Source organism: Ursus americanus, chromosome 1, assembly GCF_024610735.1.
Source record: "Ursus americanus isolate L20-20 chromosome 1, mUrsAme1.1.p, whole genome shotgun sequence".
NCBI lineage: Eukaryota > Metazoa > Chordata > Mammalia > Carnivora > Ursidae > Ursus > Ursus americanus.
In genome coordinates this window covers 44461233-44481472 of record NC_142127.1, presented here as the reverse complement: position 1 = coordinate 44481472, position 20240 = coordinate 44461233, and the positions used below count along the sequence as shown (strand labels likewise).

Below are 20240 nucleotides of genomic sequence, written 5' to 3'. Positions count from 1 at the left end.
CGCATCCGGCTCCCAGTTCAATGTGGAAGTCTGCTTCTCCCACTGCCCCTCCCCCTGCTCGTGCTCTCTCTCTCTCTCTCTCAAATAAATAAAATCTATTTTAAAAACTAAATTGATATCCAATTATAATCTTCCTATTTCATTTTAATTTTTCTACTTCTCTCTTCATCAGTCTAAATAAACATGTTTATCTAATTATATCCATGTCAGAAATTGATTTTGAAATCCGACATTTTCATATAATATTATTAGCTCATTTCTTTTACCTTCAGAACTTTATTTTTGATGATCGTGGTGGACTAGATGCATTTTATTTAACCGTTCACCTTCATTCACTCCACAGTGTTAGTATATATCCCACTGTAATGAATATCCTTGTGTTTGATATTGTCCTCCATTTGAATTGTATCTTTGGGTAAGTTAAACTGCTTGTTCAAAGGGTCTGGATATTTTTATAATTCCTTATAACAATTAATAATAAACTTGCAACAGTTTTCTTGGTGAGGGATATCTTTGTATACTAATGTAATTAATTTGTCTTATTGAATAAATGGTCTATCTAATGAGTACCCACTGTGGAAAATGTGTCTCTAGTCACTGTAAAGGAGTATGTGAAGTAGAAACTATAGTCCCTGATTTCAATTGGTTTAGGGAAAAGCAGCAAAAATATGAGGATAATCAAGTGAAGAGATAGGTAAGTCCCAATGATAGTAAAACTAAAGATAATCAACATTTTCAGAGTGTGGCCATGTGGGAAGCCCTGTCTTAAATGCTTTATTTGTTTAGCAATCTTTTGTTTTATCCTCCCAGCAATGCTGTGAGCATGTTATTATCCCCATCTTAGATATAAATTGAGATACAGGTAAAATAAAATAACTAAAGTCACGCAGCTAAAAGTAATTGGTGCTATAAATAGATAAACCCAGGCAATCTGATTTCACAGTTATGTGCTCTTAACCTCACAAAAAGATGGGTACAGATGGGGACTGAATTTAGGGGCCAAATAAAAATTTACAGGAAGTTCAAAAGTTGTGGGTAAATAAAAAATTCCTTAACGGATCAAACAGTGGGACAGTTTACTGAAGGAATATGTAGTGACTCCATTAAAAAAAAGAAAAAGAAAAAATCAATCCCCATAAAGCGTTTGAAAAGTTTTTATATAATATTCTATTTTACAAGTCAAGTCTATGGTGAAAACAGGAATATCCATGATTTATATTTAAAGACAAATTACAATCCTGCTTGTCTTTCAGAGAATTAATTCTGAGGTACTTAGAAGGTATTAAAAAGTTAGTCTATTACTCTGTGGAAACAATGTTTAGATTTATTTTCCACAGAAGTTGTTCCTGGACTCTCACCTCCTTTATGAATGTTTAAGCTTTGAACAAGCAACTCATTTATCTGTACCACTGGAGAATAGAAAAAAAAAAACAAAACAGGACCATATCTAATCACAGATAAAGTCATCTGTACTTGCTTCTCATATCTGGCAGAAGCAAACATCTACCCTAGCACATATATTGATGTTCTCAGCATTCCCAGATCTTTTTAAGGCTGTACTATGGGCCTAAGAAGGCCACCTGAGGAGCTATATTATATACTCGACAAAGACTCATGAATTTAATAGTGAAAAAGCAGACTTAAGAAGTTGTTTCAAGATATAAACAACACCTAACTGATATGATTAATGTGTTTTCTTTTACCTACTGTTTTAACTCTTATCATGTCTCTCATCCAAATTGGAATGTTGAATATCTTAAATTATATACCCATTAATCAGAGTTAGCCCATTTTTAGCTTCATTCCTCACTTACATGCTCCTTTCTTCTGTCATATTTTTACCAGAAAAAAGTTGTGTGTCAGGGGACTCTAGAGCTTTCAAAAATTTTATGCTGACTCTTTGTAAAAATATTTCCAAACTGCTGTAGCCTTGGACTTTCCTATTTGCCATTTTCCTCAATGTTTTGGTTTTAAATTATTTTCATCACTCCCTAAGTATCAGAGAATCCTTTTGATACTTGTCATTTTACTTTAAATTTCCAGATTTAAATCCCAATTTTAAAAAGTGTCAAATATGTTTTTGGCCAAGTTCAGTTTCCCTCATTCCCTTAGCTGATATTCTTAGACCCCTAAAAGTGTCTTTTTAATCCTGTGGTCTACTCCGTTTGAAGTCGCTGCTTTCCCCCAAATATATTTATTGATATTGCATGTACAGGATTAGTCTGTGTTATAACGTTTTGTGTTACAGTAGTTTAGAAGTTAAGATTTGCATATATAGCTATTTTTTTCATTAAAGAGCTAAAGATACAATTTTCATCTTAATGGAAGAATGTGTGCAGCTGTTAAGATGACGAATGTGGAGATATCATTGCTCTGTGGTTTCTTTATTAGCTTCAGTGTGTTATATGAGAATATAAACTTAGGAGGAATTAATCCTGATATTTTTTTCTTACAGAGTACTTACATGATAAACTAGAAGAATATATAAAACAATTTTCTATAGTAAAAATAGTCAGACAAAGAGAGAGAAAAGGTCTGATCACTGCAAGGTTGCTAGGAGCAACAGTTGCAACAGCCGAAACGCTCACATTTTTAGATGCTCACTGTAAGTATATATGTATAGACATAGTTGTAACATTTTCCCTCTGCTTCCCTCTAATTTAAAAAGTGAAGAAGCCTTTTCTTTAAATGACTAATTGTATTTTCTTTAACATCATTTTCAACTGGTGATTATAGCAATGACAGCCGAAGCAGATTACAGCTTGAGTAGGAACCTCCTTTAACTTACATGGAGTTCTTACCTCCTCTGTGTTTTAGGCTCCTCAACTCCAGTATCCTTCAGTGACCAACTTCCCCAGCAAGTTATCCTTGCCTGGGCTTTTTTTCCGATGCTCTTTCTGTCAAAAAAAAAAAAAGTGTTTTTCCTTATTATTGTTGATTCTTACAGTTTAAAATAAGTCAAAGTTTTAAGTGCAATCAATTCTATCTTTAAACTTTTTCCTGGTCCTGATACTTTGAATTTTTGTATTTGAGTTCTTTTTTCAAAGATTTGCACACTGTTCTTGTGGTACCCCCTTCCAATTTTTTCTGGCATTTTTTTTCTATGAATATTGTCAATTTTTGTTTGTTTTATTGCTACTGTTTTTTCCCCCTTTCATTTGTAATGGTTTTGTTCTCCAGTGTCAATGATTTTAAATAAAGTGTGTAGCATAGAACATTTAGCATTTTTAGAGTCCGTGTTTAAAGGGCATGTTAGAGATTACTAAAATGTCGCTTAGTCCCTCAGCTGTAAATTTAGTGGGTTATACTCTTTGTATGAGTATTTAGTTTTGAATTGAATTGGCTAGCCCTTAGATTATGCTTGACCTGGCAAATGGTTTTGGTTATGCACGTGTTGTTACAGAGGGCTTTGGGATCTGCTTGAGTCTCTTTAGAGCTGTCATATCTAGTACTCTCTTTATACCTGGCTCTTAAAGGAAGAGAAGTCTGAAGGTAATCCAAGAGAGGTGTTTTAAACAGGAAATGGTTCATTCTCCTATATTTGCTCTCCTGGTCTAAAATTACAATTATGTCAGACTGGGCATTCTTCCTCTCAGGTGAATGTATCTGATGGATCTCCTTGATGCCAAGTGGTCCTCCTAATAACTGCCAAACTCTGCCTGATGGGGAGACCTGGGTAGGACTGAATCTCCCGAATTCTGTGTGTTAAGTGAGCCTGGCCAGGCCCAGACTTTTTTATCACATTCCTTTGCCCCCACTTTCCAGTAGGGCTGGGGCAGTTTGAATGGTTTTTCTGCAACTGCTGAAATCAAAATATTCTGATTCCTTGACTTACTTTCTTCTAAGATGCAGTCAGAGAAATGAGGATTTTGATTACTACATCTTATTCAGGGAGACAAGTTTATGGAAATCAGAACACTTCTGGGGTTAGATGGCACGGATCAGCAAAAAGTTACCTTTGGGGGGTGCCTGGATGGCTCAGTCTGTTGAGCGTCTGCCTTCGGCTCGGGTCAAGATCCCAGAGTCCTGGGATTGAGTCCCACATCAGGCTTCCTGCTCAGCAGGGAGTCTGCTTCTCCCTTTGCCCCTCACCCCGGTCATGCTCTCTCTCTCTCTCACTCTCTCTGCCTTTCTCTCAAATAAATTTAAAAAAAGTTACCTTTGACTCATAGCCTGTTTCAGAGGGAAACATATCATCTGAAAGTTAAATACTCCAGCGTCATTTTACTTCCTACGGTTAAAAAAAAAAATCATCTTCTGTCAAACTTTCCTAACTATGCTGAATCTTGCTTCACCCTTTTCACTCTACCCTCATCTCACCATAAGAAACCTTGAAGAAATCTCCTCAATGTTAAATAATCAAAACACAATTGACTCTTACTCATTTCTCTAAACTGTCTCCAAAAAACAAAAGAGAAAACCCTCAGTGTTTTCATTGGATTGATTAGAATTATGTTCCTTCTAGGTGAGTGTTTCTATGGCTGGTTAGAACCTTTGTTGGCCAGAATAGCTGAGAACCACACGGCCGTGGTGAGTCCGGATATTGCATCCATAGATCTAAACACGTTTGAATTCAACAAACCTTCTCCTTATGGAAGTAATCACAACCGTGGAAACTTTGACTGGAGTCTTTCATTCGGCTGGGAATCACTTCCTGATCATGAGAGGCAAAGAAGGAAAGATGAAACCTACCCAATTAAGTAAGATGATTGCTCTCAAAGTCTTACATACAGTTCAGTTATTTAAATACGAACGCACTCTTTGCTTTTTACAGTTTTTGCCTCCAAGGTAATTCACACTCATGAAATAAAGAACACACACATTCTTTTTTTTTTTTTTTTTTAAAGATTTTATTTATTTATGTGACAGAGAGACAGCCAGAGAGAGAGGGAACACAGCAGGGGGAGTGGGAGAGGAAGAAGCAGGCTCACAGCAGAGGAGCCCGATGTGGGACTCGATCCCGGTACGCCAGGATCACGCCCTGAGCCGAAGGCAGACGCTTTAACGACTGCGCTACCCAGGCGCCCCAGAACACACACATTCTATGTAGGGAATAGAAAGCCATTTATGTATATACTTACTTATGCATGATACTACCGAGTCGGAAGTAGAAGTGAGGTTTTTTGTCTTCCTCGTAATCATTGCTTCAGAATCTTCAGGCTTGGTTAGAAGACACTTCATAATTTTGTTCTGCTGGGAAAGGGTATTTAAACTACTTCCCTTTGCCCCTGCAAAACTTGACTCTGAAGATAACATTCTTAGTTTTTATTAATCTATGTAAAACCTTTGAAATTGTGATCTCTCTTTAATTTGTTTGGGGATTTGATTCAGTTGCTTTTTAAATAAGTTCTTTTTTCTTATTTAATTTTTATAACAAAGTTTGACAATGGATTATTTTTCAGAACACCCACTTTTGCAGGAGGCCTTTTTTCCATATCAAAAGAATATTTTGAATATATTGGAACTTATGATGAAGAAATGGAAATCTGGGGAGGTGAAAATATAGAAATGTCTTTCAGAGTAAGTTTATAAATATAGTACATATTAAACAATAAAATACACATTTTATTCTAATTGATACAGGTTATCATAGATGTATGCAGTCTTTACTTTTTGTGCTTCCTAAAATTTAATTGCTAGAAATTTTAGAATAAAGGTATTTCTTTTAAAATGTAACTTAATATATTTACTTTTGCTGCCAATGTAACAAGAGGAACTGGTTAAACGCCTGTGTCCCGCCAATAGCACCAATTAATGCACTTGTAGCTACTGAATTCCAGCCAAGATAAATATAATTCAATCTAGTGCTTCAGGAAATGAGTTGATTATCAAGGGAGTCAGAATGGAAAAACATTTATGTATAATTTTAAAAAGGCATTAACTCTTTGCATTAAATGAGCTCTTGTTTTCCTATGCGTATTAAAAGTTAATATGAGAAACAAAGCAAAAACTTTGGATGATCTCCACATATACTTATTTGATTTCATGAGTTCATTTTCTGCAATGACTCTGTCATTCACTTTTCATCTTTTAGACTGGAATGTAGTGGGAAAAGAACTGAACGAGGAGTTAGAAGATTTAAGTTTTAGCCCTGGCTCCATCACATAATGGCAGTGATGATCTTAGCCAAATTTGACCTGCTCAAGCGAGGGGTCTTTTTTTATTCATTTAAGTATTCCCAACCCCGAACACATGTTAGATTTCAGGCACAATTTGTTGAATTAAAAATACCACTGAGTTTTCTCATTTGTTTAAAAAAAGAGAGAGACTATGACCTCTTGCGCTAATACTAGCACAGACTATTAAACATGTCTTCATTTTAGATTTTTTGCTTAGTGACTATTTATGGCAGAACTGATTGCCAAGATGTTTAAGTGAGTAGGTATTGATTTAATAATTTTCCATTTTATTTAGAGTTAATGCAAATAAGTTTTTTGACCCTCTATCTCTAAATAGGTATGAGGTTTTTTTTTATAGTGACCAACTACTTCACGAGATTGTACTTGGGTATTATGTGGAATTGTTTTCTTAATTACAAAATTGAATATATGGGGGGTAAATAGAGTCTGACTTACTCCAAGACTGCTAGTTCCTGCCATAGAAGAGAGAATCTTTGGTTCAGGTGAAGTGGCCATGTAACTTGTATAAGAAGATAGAAGTCAAATACGAAAGAGCCTTTGGTCTTTGGTATATATTAGAGAGCTTGCATAATTGTTTGCAAAAAAAGAAATGTGGGGCTTTGTTTTTATGAAAAGATCTGGAAATGAAAGATCACTATTTTGTTAAATTACTTTCTGAAAACATGCCTTTGTTCTTTAGTTTTTGTACTATTTCATTAAATTGTTTTTTATATTTAAGAATTTAAGTTGAACTGACAGGGGACAGAGACTATTTGTGGTTATAATAAATTTCTTTTCTATATTTTGTTTTTATTAGTATCTTAAAGATGAACTTAAAAGCAACACTTTGGTTTTTTAAATATACTGTAAATTAAACAAATATCATTAATTATCAGGTATGGCAATGTGGTGGGCAGTTGGAGATTATGCCTTGCTCTGTTGTTGGACATGTTTTTCGCAGCAAAAGCCCTCATACCTTTCCAAAAGGCACTCAGGTGATTGCTCGCAACCAAGTTCGCCTTGCAGAAGTCTGGATGGATGAATACAAGGAAATATTTTATAGGAGAAACACAGATGCAGCAAAAATAGTTAAACAAGTAAGTTAGAGCTAAACAGTTAAATTACAATAAGAATCCACACCAAATTCTCATATTCTTTTACTTATTTGAGTCAGTTCAAGGACAAAAAATTGTAAAAAATAATTTTTGAAGTTGGTTTTTTTAACTCAAATATATAATTTATTGATGCCAGTTTTTCCTCTTCTTAAGGAAAAATCAAGTAAACTAGTTTTTTAAAAAATTAGGCATTCCACTTGATGTTACTCTTTAAATATGGAAGATGTTTAGTTTTTGTAACTGCCTTGGTTCAGGATTTTCCTCAAAGTAAGATTAAGTGGAACCATTTTTAACTGGTTTTAGGTGATACGATTAACACCTAAAGAGAGGTGCTAAGTGGCATTTTGAACTGGGGATGGAGACAGTGTCAGAATGTGGCAGGAAAATAAACCAGGAATATCAAGTCTTTTTTTTTTTTAATTTTTAAAAAATATTTTATTTATTTATTTGAGAGACAGAGACAGAGAAAGAACATGAGCAAAGGGGAGAGGCAGAGGGAGAAGCAGACTCCCTGCTGAGCAGGGAGCTTGATGCAGGGCTTAATCCCCGGATCCCTGAGAGCATGACCTGAGCCAAAGGCAGACACTTAACCATCTGAGCCACCCAGGCACCCCAAGGCTTTTTTTTATTTCAAGTTCTGGTTCCACTGCTTGCTGGAGGGGTTACCTTGGCAAAGCCCCTTTGAGACTGTAGAATGGGATGACACTTCATAGGGTGGTTGAGAGGTTGGCCCAACATGGGGTGTGTGTTCAGCCAACCTTCTCCCTGCTTCCTGGGCTTGAGAGGTGAAATACTTGCCTATCTACCGGAGTATTTATGAAATAAAGAAGTACGGGGGCTCCTGGATGGCTTAGTTGTTAAGCGTCTGCATTTGGCTCAGGTCATGATCCCAGGGTCCTGGGATCGAGCCCCGCATCAGGCTTCCTGCTAGGCAGGAACCGTGCTTCTCCCGCTCCCTCTGCCCCTGCTTGTGTTCCCTCCCTTGCTCGCTGTCTTTCTCTCTGTCAAATAAATAAATAAAAATCTTAAAAAAAAAAAAAAAAGTACGTGTTCACAAATGTATGGCACTGTTGTTACGGACCTGTCACAGATAAAAGCTCTTTCGAATTGTGACGCTTAATACATTGGCCATGAGGTCCAACAGGTTCAATATTGTTTGTGCTGAATGAACTAGATATTCTAGGAGTAGGGCTTCAGTGAATGGCTCCTAACTCTTTGTAAGAAACAGTGCTGATTTTCAGGGGGTATATATTGAGATTAAAGGGCATCAACATTCTGACTGTTAAAACAAAAGGTCTGGTTACCTCTTTCCAGCATTTCTTTGGTCTCCAGTGTCTCCCTGTAACATGTTAGTAAGATGCAAAGTCAGAGCAGTACTGGATTTGATCACTATCTTTCTATCTAAGGTCACCAGGACAAAGTGGGCAGACTGTGTCCTGCACACGGGAACTTGGCTAAGCAGGGAGAGGGCTGCTAACTGCAGCTTCTACTCCCTTGTCACCAACAAAGGGGCAAGCGAGCCAGTAAACCCTTCTTTTTACCACAGGGCAAACAGATCTTGTGATAAAATGCGTAAGTTAGCCAGAAGTCCTTTAGAGCTTTACACTTCTTGCTAAAACCCCTGGATTCAAGACAGTGATGTTGGCAGAGAAAATATTTACCTTAATTGAAATGGTAAGCTTGAGTGTTTAAACTTTTTATTTATCTAGTACCAAATATAATTTTTCTTTAAAATTTTGCCTATAGACCAAATACCTTTTCAGTTTAATAGTGTTCTTCAAAAAAGTTTTTCTTAGTCTTTTTAAAATAAAGGGAAATAAAATGCAATTGATTAAAAACTTGCCTTTTTCTACTGATACATTGTTTTTGTTAAGGAGTAAGTAACACCCTTAAAACTAGAAAAAAAAATATGCCTGATTGTATTGTCTTTTGTAGTCTTGACTAGAGAAGATATAAATTACATTGTATTAGCAACTCTTTCTTTTCTTTCTTTCTTTCTTTCTTTCTTTCTTTCTTTCTTTCTTTCTTTCTTTCTTTAATTTTTTTGAAAAAGAGAGAGAGTGCGGGGGGGGAGCGAGGGGGAGAGGGAGAATATATATAAAATATATAGAAAGTTTAAATACTTATGCTTATCATTTCAGTTACGGTAAATATTTTCTCTGCCAGCTTCAATCAGTGCAGAGCCCAAGGTGGAGCTTGATCCCACGACCCTGAGATCATGACGTGAGCTAAAATCAAGAGTCATGCTTAACTGTCTGAGCCACCCAGGTGCTCCAGCAACTGTTTATACCTGCTTCCTCACACCTCACTTCACAGATCATTTTTGGCTGTAAAATTAGGATCAATTTTGGATTCTCCCACTACCATTTCTCTAGAGATCTTTGCCCCAGTAAGGGAGGTTTGGTAGCCCAAAGAAAGAATAAAATAGCAATATGTCCGCATCCACAGTGGTAACTTGATTCTCTTTCAAGGCAGAAACAAGCAGGGGGGCGTACTTGTTGCCTGAATAAAAGGTGAATGCAGTTAAATTGCATCTTGCATTTTGGCCCAGAGTTCTTTTTAAGACCCAAATATAAATACAAATCATAGCATTTGAATGCCTTTATCAGTGCTGTTTTGATTAAGCATTCTTTCTACTTCTCATCTTTCTCCAGAAATCATTTGGTGATCTTTCAAAAAGATTCGAAATAAAGCATCGCCTTCAATGTAAAAATTTTACATGGTATCTGAACACTATTTATCCAGAAGCATATGTGCCAGACCTTAATCCTGTTATATCTGGATATGTGAGTATTTTCCTGCTCCTTTTTACTTGGTATATGTCTCGCCACAAACATTTACGTGGTTCGGGGAAAATTGCTGGAATACTTGCTGGTTTATGGCTTTTGAGATTTTACATTACTACTTATTAATACTGCTTCCTGAAGTTAATTGAAAAAAAAATATCAACCACATAGATTAAATTTTTTTTATAACTTGACAATTTTCCTTTAGATTAAAAGCATTGGTCAGCCTCTGTGTCTGGATGTTGGAGAAAATAATCAAGGAGGCAAACCGTTAATTTTGTACACGTGTCATGGACTCGGGGGAAACCAGGTGAGCCCTGCATTAAAAGTCCTCTCTTCTGGACTGACACAAACACAAGTAGGTTGTCAGAAGTCCCAGACCAGCTTTGTATTCAAGTAAATGGCTGTTTAAAATGTTTTAGGTTAAGTTTGGCAATTAATATTAAAGTTGCTGAGTACTTGATATTGACTTTCATTCTGGCTCTGAAGACCCTTTGAAGTGGCTCACCCACTCAATAGAAAGGCAAATGAGAAAATAATAGAATAAAGCCATTTGAAATTAAAAAACGGGACCTTCTATGTGGATCTTTGATGTTGGAGGACTACTGGCAAGGTGATTTTGCAAAATTATACATAAAGGCTGTATTTACTTAACTGCATTCAATAGCAAATTATATTAAGTGTTAATACCAAAAGAGCAGTATTAGGAGTTATCTTTGCGGGTCATGGTATCTTTTCAATATGCTGTTAAATAAGGGCATGTTCTTGATTATCCTTCACTGATGATGTATCTGCTTGTTAGCACTCTTTGACTGTTTCAACAATCAAGACTCAAATGTCAATGTCACTATTTGGCCTACTATGGGTACAGAACTTATGAAAATATCATTTCTCATATTTAGCTTCCTTGCCTTGCCTTTTACAAGTTAAGAACTCCTGGGAAGATTGGACTCTCTCATTTGTTCGTTCAACAAATTTACTGAGTGACCCCTGCATGCCAGATGGATATTCTGCTGAGTTCAAGCACTTTAGATCCTAACTCCTTCAGGAAATCTACATTTCAAAGCCAGTGGTTACAGTCAGCATGACAGGGTCTGGGCTAAAGCATTCAGAGTGCTTCAAGAGTATGAAGGAGGGCGTCTACATGAATTAGACTGGGTGCCCATACATTTTCCTCGGAAAGAGGTCATTTGAAAACATTTTCGGGAAAGGTGCACAGGAGTTAAGTGAGGTGGCTGGTGGGAATGAGAACAGGATGAGAAGATTATGAAGAGGGGGGTACAAAGGAGAGGAGCCGATATGTCTTTTTTCTGTGAATTGCAGGTATTTTAATAGAGAATCCAAGGTGTATGTGGAGGATTTTTGCAATATTAAATGTGATGTTCCTATTTTAACAGGATGGAACTTTGGTGATGTCAGTTTTAAGAAGAAAGAGTCTCCTCTTTCTATCTCCTGGTCTGTCCTCTTCCATGTTTCTTCCTAGTCATTAGCCTCAGCTTAATCTAGTTCCAATCCCTGCTCATCCAAATGAACCAGTCTACTGAGGATAGGTGACGCAGATGCCCAGAAGCCATAGCTAGTGAACAGGATCCCTCACTGGGGGACTAAGGTACAATTCTGAAATGGGATGGAGATACACACACACAGGTATATACACATGCATATATAGCTATATACCTAGATACATACATCTCTACATATATGCATGTGTGTGTGTATACACATACATATATATTTTAAAATTTCCTTCTATATGTTAGAAAAAAATAATTATATAAATAATCACATTCTTTTGGAAATAACACTGGACTATGCTAGTTAAAATTAAGTTTTTGGACAATGAGAAATTTTTTGTCATTTGTAAAAATCTTATCCCTAAATATAAATATTTACAGATTTTTCTCAGGCTTCCTCTAGCATGACATTTATTTTATCATAACAGTTGAAAATATCTTATATGTCATTTTTTATGTTTTTCTCTAGTCATTGCCATAAAGATGTTTTTATAGTCTTGTCTCTAAAATAATTTGTAAATTATAAATACAATATAGCTGTCTTTTAAAAATTCCCTTGGGAATGAAGAAGTAGTTCCCATATTCTTTCAATAAATATTTGTTTGGCGCCTATAATGTCACTTGCACTGTTACAGTAGTGAAAAAGGCAAAATCTCTACCTTGTGGAGCTTGTGTTCTTGAAGGAGAACGAAAAAAATATGTAATTTTGGGCATAAAGAAAAATGAAGCAGGGTAGGTGGATAATATGAACATGGAGAGTGGGAGAGAGGTTTGTGTTCGGAGGTTCAGGAAGACCTCTTTGAGAAGGCGACCTTGGAGCAGAGGCCTAAAGGAGTTGGAGAGGAACGGTGTTCCAGGAGAGGAGCATCCTGGCAGAGGGGTGCAAGGATAGAGGCCAGTGGCAGGTCAGTGGAGCAGTCAGAAAGCCAGTGTGGCTGCAGCAGAGTGCTCTAGGAAGACAAGGCGGGAGACAAGATCAGAGACATCAGTAAGAGGCCAGGTCATAGAAGGCTTTGCAGGCCTCCCCTAGGAACTTGGATTTAGTTCTCAGTGTGATAGAAACCATCTGAGGGATTTGAGCAGGAGAATAGTATTTCCCAGTTTATATTTTAAGAAAATGACTCTGATTTCTAGCACTGTAATACAGCCATCGATTTTGTTTTGGTTTATTTCCTTTAAATTTTTTTTCAGTCAAGCACTGCATTTAAACTGCTTTGCAAATTTTAGTTCCTTGAGTACTAAACGTTTTTGAGATATCATACAACTTGACCATTTCTTTATTGCTTCCTTTTACTGTTTTGACCAGATAATATTTGTGTAACATAAAACTCCATTGTAACAGTATTTGTATATGCCAAGTAACAGTAATATTTTGATAATGTGATTATATTGACCGATATGCTGGTGCAGTGCAGTGCGAGTCATTATGGCTTTGCAACACTTAATGCTTTGCTTCTCTGCCTTCCTATTCCAGAGTATTTGTCCTGGTTCTAGATTATGTCTCTCTGTTGTTCCCAGCTAGCTAATTATATATTCTTTTTGGTTGCCTAAGTATCTTCAACTATTTCATATTCCTTATAACTTGCCTTTTAATGATTTTTAAAAAAAAAAACAATGTGGGTGAAGTAAAATACTGGACAGACTTTCCTACAAAATGCTGTTCTCGTGATCTACACTCATTTTCATTCAGTGTCTCCATCTGAAGAACTATGAGTTATATAAGTGATGGATATATTTGTGGAAGGAGCTAAATTAAGCATGAGGCCAAGACCAGGGGAGCTCAAGATTAATTCAGCTAATGTTTGTGGAGTGCCTACTCTAATACACACAAAGGGTTTAGAACAGCCCCTGCTTAGCACATAATAAGGGCTCAATAAATATTAGTGCTAAGACTAATTATTTCATTATTGAAAATCCATTATGTTCACTTATTTTATCTTTGGAATGTCAACATTATGGAATATTTGATTTGTAATGGATGTTATTACTAGATATGCTGCCTGACTTTGGTCTATGGTGAAGCCAGCTAGCTACACACACAATTCCAATAGAGTGCTATAAAAGTTATTTCTGATGTACTATAGGAACCCTGAAAAGGTTTAATTTTGTTCAGTGGGAGAAGCTCAGGGAAACTAAAGAAGCAAAGTAACATTTGAATTGGCTTTTCAAGGATAAAAAGGAATTAGCTAGGTGGGGAAGGATCCAGAAGGATATTTCAGGCAGAGCACAGTAAAGGAGTCTTAGACTTATGGATGCATGTATTCTACATTGGTTAAATTGTGTGAAAAGAGCATGGTGTACAGTTCGGGCAGTGGGTGATGTAAGATTGAAAAAGGAAGAGTTCATGTACTAGTTAAGGAGTGTGAATGTCCTCTTGGCAACAGTAGCGACTCACTCAAGTAAGGGAGGGAGGACATCGAATCAGTGTTATGAAAGACTAACTGGCAGCAGAGTGAGATTGCAGGTAGCTGGAATGTATTACAGTAGAGATTCTGAGTGCTGGAGTAAGAGAAGTGAGGTACAGAGCAAAGTGCAATGGTGACATGTGGGAGGGAAATTCAGTAGAACTAAGGGGCTAATTAACTGGACATATGGGGAGAGAGAAACATTAATCCTAGTAATAACACCTAAGATGAATTAAAAGCTTATCATGTACCAGTTATTGTTCTGAGTCTCTTATATCTATTAGCCCTTTTATCCTCATAACCCTCTGGGGTAGGAAAACTATTAAATTACCCATTTTACAGGCAGGGAAACTGAGACATGGAGATTACCTCATTTCCTGTTCCTAGTGTGAACAAAAGTGCCACGAATTGAGATGAATAAGAGAGAAGGAACACTTGTGGAGAGGAAGAGGCAGTTACTGTGCCTCTTGCTAGAAGTTTCCAGGTCCTTTTCTGCGGCGTACGTATCCTAGCTAACTTCCATTCCACCTGATAACTTCCCATTTCTGAATGGGAGGAAGACAGTACCTGCTTACATAACTACCTGCTGCTGACAGGCTGGAAGAGAGTTACAGCATCTTCTGTCGTAAAAGCTCAGCTTATATTTCTAATACCTGTTTTTATCGTATTATTTTGTTGAGTGACTTCATTATTCAGTGAATTGCTGATTTTTTAAAAATTATAATTATTGGACCATTATTTTGCAGCTGAGGATACAGGGTGAGGATACAGGTCAGTAATAGCATTCTTCTTTTCACAGTATTTTGAATACTCGGCTCAACATGAAATTCGGCATAACATCCAGAGGGAATTATGTCTTCATGCTGCTCAAGGTCTTGTTCAGCTGAGAGCGTGTGCCTACAAAGGTCACAGGACAGTGGCCAGTGGAGAACAGATATGGGAGATCCAGAAGGTACCTCAGTGCAATTAATTCACCCCTTTCTGTAATTATTTTGATTAGCTCTAATTGCTTATCTGGGAAAATGCATGAACCATAGCATCTTATTGTTATATCCATCAGAATTTCTCTGTCTTGGCTGACTTTGTTCTCGTGCACATCTACCGAGTTGAGGAGACAATGTATCTATGAATTATATGCTCTTAGAAACTAGTTGCTTAATGAAAGCCTGATTTATATAGATCAACACTTTTGTGAATTATTAATAATAGTTGCTCATATTTGTCTTTTTAGAGTTTCTTACAGTGCTTCTGGCAACAGTCACATTTTTTTTTTTTTTATCATGGTAGGGAGAAAAAAAATCATTATCTTTTTCTCACCTACAGTGATTCATTTCTCCTGTTTTAGTACTTTTTTTTAAAATGAATTTAGAATTGAGAGAATACATAAAAGATCTTTTCTGTTTTTAAATATACGTGTTAAGGCTTAGCTGGAACATAGCAATTCTCACCTAAAAAATGTTTTGTGCCCTACTGGAACAGTAAAGGACTGATTTTTATTACTTATACTTTTTCTAAAGAGTTTGTCACTTATGAATATACCAATGGAATGGTTCTTATTTGAAAACTTGATTCAGACCTTACTCTCTATACATCTCTTTATTTATATAATACCTCCGTGAAGTAAACAGTAGTGGCATAAATGGTATTGTTTACACCGGAAACCAACAAGATTTTATCAGACAAGTCTGATCTGAGAAAGACTGAAAGATAAGAACTGTGTACATTTGGTGGGTGAGTCTTCTTTAGCTTCGATGAGACCATAATGTAGTTTTCCCGATATTCATCAGTTAACCATGAGCCTTGAAGTTTAATTTCTGTTGTGTTTCCTTTTATTCTAGGATCAACTTCTATATAATCCATTCTTAAAAATGTGCCTTTCAGCAAATGGAGAGCATCCAAGCTTGGTGTCATGCAATCCATCAGATCCACTCCAAAAATGGATTTTTAGCCAAAATGATTAAGTGTTCCTTAAAATTAAGGAGTTGAAAAAGGAGATATTCTTTCTCACAAAACTGTGACTAGGCATACACTGTAGTTTTTGAAAATTATGCAAAAGCAGCTAATTGTAACTTATTCCAAGTGCATTTTTCTTATTTATATCTTAAAATGTCTATGTAGCACTGCTACAGAAATCTTTTAAGTTTCCGTTTCAAAGCACAATAACTAATAATACCAAAGACTATTTTGAAATGTCCAGATGTAGGGGAAGAGATGTTTACAGTATGATGAAAATAATTTTCTAAGTAAAATGATATTTGTGTGTTTTGTACACTTAAAGATATGCATAGCTACATTCACACACTCACAATTTAAAATATTTCTTCTTGGTTTCTGGGGGGAGGGAGAAAGATTTGATACCATATTTTTTTAACTACATAGAAATGGATCAATGAAGGTCAAGCATTGGCCTTTGTGTACAAACCAGGAAATTTTTATAGATCTAGAATTTATTATATAAAAATACAAGTAAACTTTTTTGCCTTTTATTTACTTATCTGTCATACGTTTCCTTAAACATGAAATTAAATGAATAAGGAGAATATTTTTAACACTTCAATATCTTGGCAAATTTTAAAGTATTTTTTAGTCTGAAACCCACTTGACTTAAAGCACTTAAATCTTGCTTAAAAGATAGTTCTTAAATAACTATACTGTGTGTTTTCCCAAAGCAACTAAAAAAAAAAAAACAACTATAAAGTACTATCTGTTGAAAAGGTGTTTTTTTCCTTTCTGCTAGTCCTTTCTTCTTACCAAAATTCACTAATCTTGAATGTTTGAGAAATTGAATTTCAAATGCAGAATACTTGAGTCATTTAAAAGCTAGATTTTATTTGTTACTGATTCAATTTAGATTGTCTTTGTAAAGAATTTTTTTCATCAAAAAACCTATGTGGAAAACACAATAAAATGAATCCTTATCACTGTTGTAATTATTTGATTTAAATTTCTTTCCTCTTTTGGATAAAAGATATAATTCATATTAGATGTGGGAAGCATGAATTTATACTTGGTTTAAGTACCTATTGTAGAGCCATCAGATACTTAAGGAATACTCAAGTATTTCGTGGTAATGGCATTAAAAATGGGGAATGGAGAAGATTCTATGTTAGATATTTTGAAAATTTTGTACTAATTTCTGATATTCTTTGAGCATCTGATAGAGTAATTTTAAAAAAATGTGGTGCCTACATAGATATAACACTTTTCTTTTTGGTCCATGTTATATAGAGAGCTCTTGTGTTCTTATAAGAAGTGAAGTATGATTGGCTTCATATTTTACATGTTGCTGAGCCTCAGTTGTACAAAGGAAAATATTTTTAAATTATTGGTCCCATCACCTCATTGTTGTAACTTTGAATTTGCATTAAAAGACCCGCATTCTTGGGGACTTGGGGTGCCTGGCTGGTCCGTTAGGTGACTGACTCTCGGTTTCTGCTCGGGTCCTGATCTTGGGGTTGTGATCTCCGGTTGTGAGGTTGAGCCCAGCATTGAGCTCCAGTGTCAGGCTCTGCACTCAGTGCAGAGTCTGCTGCAGATTCTTTCCCTTCCTTCTCTCTTCCCCTCTGCTCCTCCCCAACTCACATGCATGCCCTCTTTCTCTCAAATGAATAAATGAAATCTTTAAAAAAAAAAAAAAGACCTGCATTCTTTAATTTATTACAATGCCAACATTTATTTCAATTCAACTAACATTTATTGTATGTCTAACTCGTGCCCAAAGCTATGGCAGGCAGAATGAGTCTTATATTGCCTTTGAGCTTAGATCTTATGGAGCAGAAAGACAAATAATTTTGAAATAATAGGGGCACCTGAGTGGCTCAGTCAGCTAAGCATCTGCCTTTGGCTCAGGTCATGATCCCAAGGGCCTGGGATCCAGCCCCAGGTCGGGCTCCCTGCTAAGTGGGGAGTCTACTTCTTCCTCTCCCTCTGTCCCTCCGCCACACTTGTGCTCTCTCTCGCTTTCTCGCAAATAAATCTCTAAAAAACATTATTTTTGAAATAGCATAGTAACAGTATGATTTCTATTTCATGATATGACAGCTTATTATTCATATTTGGTATTTCTTTAATAAGTAAAGATATTTTTATTACTATAGCTAAATATTAATATGTACTGTGAAATATACACTGATGCCCACTCACATGCACCATTTCTGTTTCTCCAGCTGTTACTGTAGAGAAAACATCCAGGAGCAAATACTGCTCTTAGATTTCATTATATCTCACAACAAATCCTCAAAGATGTTTTGTAAATGAAAATGTATAAAGCATATTTTTAAAAAAATTCAAGTGCCCTCTGTGTATTAGGCATGTGTTCTCATGTCAAGACTCAACCAAAATCTATATAGATTAGTTGGTTTTCTTATGGCTGTATTAAATGTATTAAATGTATTAAATGCAAAGGCAGAGTCCTTCTTACCTGATTTGGGAGCCTCAGGCTGTTGTTCACGTGTCCTATAACTCATTTCATTAGGGATTTACCCTTCCAGATAGAGGTAGTATCTTTTACGTCTGAGTTTTGAAACAATGCTAACAGGAATCTATTTATGGAGTCTGGTTGCCATCTACCTGAGAGATTTGAATACACATAAGTGTGAAATTGTGGATCTCTTGCTCAATTTCAAGTGACCATGGCAAATGGTCTAATTGCTTCACAAGACCTGGCATGTTGCCTTCATTCCAGAGGACTAAGCCCTGAGAACTCTAGATTGGTAAGCTACACTGCCAGACCTGCTAGGGTTAACCTGACGGGTGGTTCACTTAGAACCAGATGTGACTAGCCACAAGAGAAAATACATAATATACTAAAATTACAACCAGTAATGACAAACTTTTAAGTCCCTATATTGCCAGATAATTGGCCTTACCATTAGACAACTTAATTAAATACTATGTAAGCCATCAAAATATAATGTAGAGGGAGCTGTTATTTTTGAGAAAACAAAGTTGAATGCCTTGGGATAACAAAAAAAGTCATTTTTCTAAAAATCCTAAGTTATGTGTGGATGAGAACTATACAAGGAAAAACATATCTCAGAAGATTCTGCACTCGAATTGCTTCCAATTTACTTTTAAAACAAAACAAAGGATCTTCAGACAATGCATTTTTAGTGTGGTTTGTGCAGGAAAGATGTTGCGTAATTCTCATAAACCAATTCATACTCAAAAGGCCTTGGCCTTTCAATGGAATGTTTGTGAAGAAATTAATATACATACAATGTAGGAATGAATGTGTGTGTTTTAAGTTAAAAGTGTTGGAAACATATCTTCCTTTTATGGCTTTCTATTTTAACTACATTTTTCAAATTATCAGCCGCTTATCAGTCCAGCTGCATTGGAGAAGAGCTTTTTCTGCACACACGTGTAGTCACTATTGCTCTTCAATATTCAACAATATTTAGGAAATGTCGTTTGTGTTTTTGTGATTGTAGTAGGCATCAGGGACTAATGATACACAAAGTTGTCCTTCAAGGAGTTTACGGTCTAGTAATGATTGACAATGATACTTTGGAAAGAAATAATGCATGATGAGTCAACACGTCCAGCCTGCAGTGAGTCCATAGCCAGGAACGAGAAGAGAAAAAACAGTGCCTTGTATTTTAGAGGTAAATAGCTGGAGTAATACTTCTTAAACTTTATTGTGAACACTGATCTTATTAAAATGCAGATCCAGGGGCGCCTGGGTGGCACAGCGGTTAAGCGTCTGCCTTCGGCTCAGGGCGTGATCCCGGCGTTATGGGATCGAGCCCCACATCAGGTTCCTCCGCTAGGAGCCTGCTTCTTCCTCTCCCACTCCCCCTGCTTGTGTTCCCTCTCTCGCTGGCTGTCTCTATCTCTGTCAAATAAGTAAATAAAATCTTTAAAAAAAAAAAAAATAAAATAAAATAAAATGCAGATCCAGATTCATTACGTCTGGGTAGAGCCTAGGGTTTTGTACTTTTTTTTTTTTTTTAATTCTGTATTTCTGGTAAGCTCTTAGATGAGGCCAAGGCTGCTGGTCCTGAAACTATACTTTGAGTAGAAAGGCTACTCATGGAACCAATGCCTAGGATTCCTTGAGATCATCACAGTGACTTCCATTATGCTTTACATCCGTGATTACTTCAGGCATCACCATAAAACAGTGCCCTCTGTTATCCTCTGTTGCCATTGTTCTCTGGCAATTCCCACATCTTGGCCATTCCCTAGCTCCGTCAATTCTCCTACCTTGTCCATCGCCTTCTACTCTGCCAGCTTCTACTCCTGTTCTTTGATCAAAAAACTCCCTTGTGTCAACAGCCTGATCTCTGAAAGTTCTTTT

General features: G+C 36.3%; 1 protein-coding gene across 4 annotated transcripts in view; it reads left to right on the top strand.

Annotated features, from left to right (window-relative positions):
* Positions 1 to 17576, top strand: part of GALNT3 (polypeptide N-acetylgalactosaminyltransferase 3) — a 46086-nt gene extending 28510 nt beyond the window's left edge. For all 4 annotated transcript variants that reach the window (XM_087861153.1, XM_045780567.2, XM_045780562.2 and 1 more), the window contains 8 exons: positions 2456 to 2605; positions 4466 to 4700; positions 5403 to 5520; positions 7016 to 7216; positions 9889 to 10020; positions 10229 to 10330; positions 14739 to 14891; positions 15778 to 17576. In XM_087861153.1, the coding sequence (XP_087717279.1) occupies positions 2456 to 2605; positions 4466 to 4700; positions 5403 to 5520; positions 7016 to 7216; positions 9889 to 10020; positions 10229 to 10330; positions 14739 to 14891; positions 15778 to 15900 (1214 nt within the window). In that variant the 3' untranslated portion in view covers positions 15901 to 17576. The remainder of the gene's footprint in view (positions 1 to 2455; positions 2606 to 4465; positions 4701 to 5402; positions 5521 to 7015; positions 7217 to 9888; positions 10021 to 10228; positions 10331 to 14738; positions 14892 to 15777) is intronic.
* Positions 17577 to 20240: the final 2664 nt, after the last annotated feature.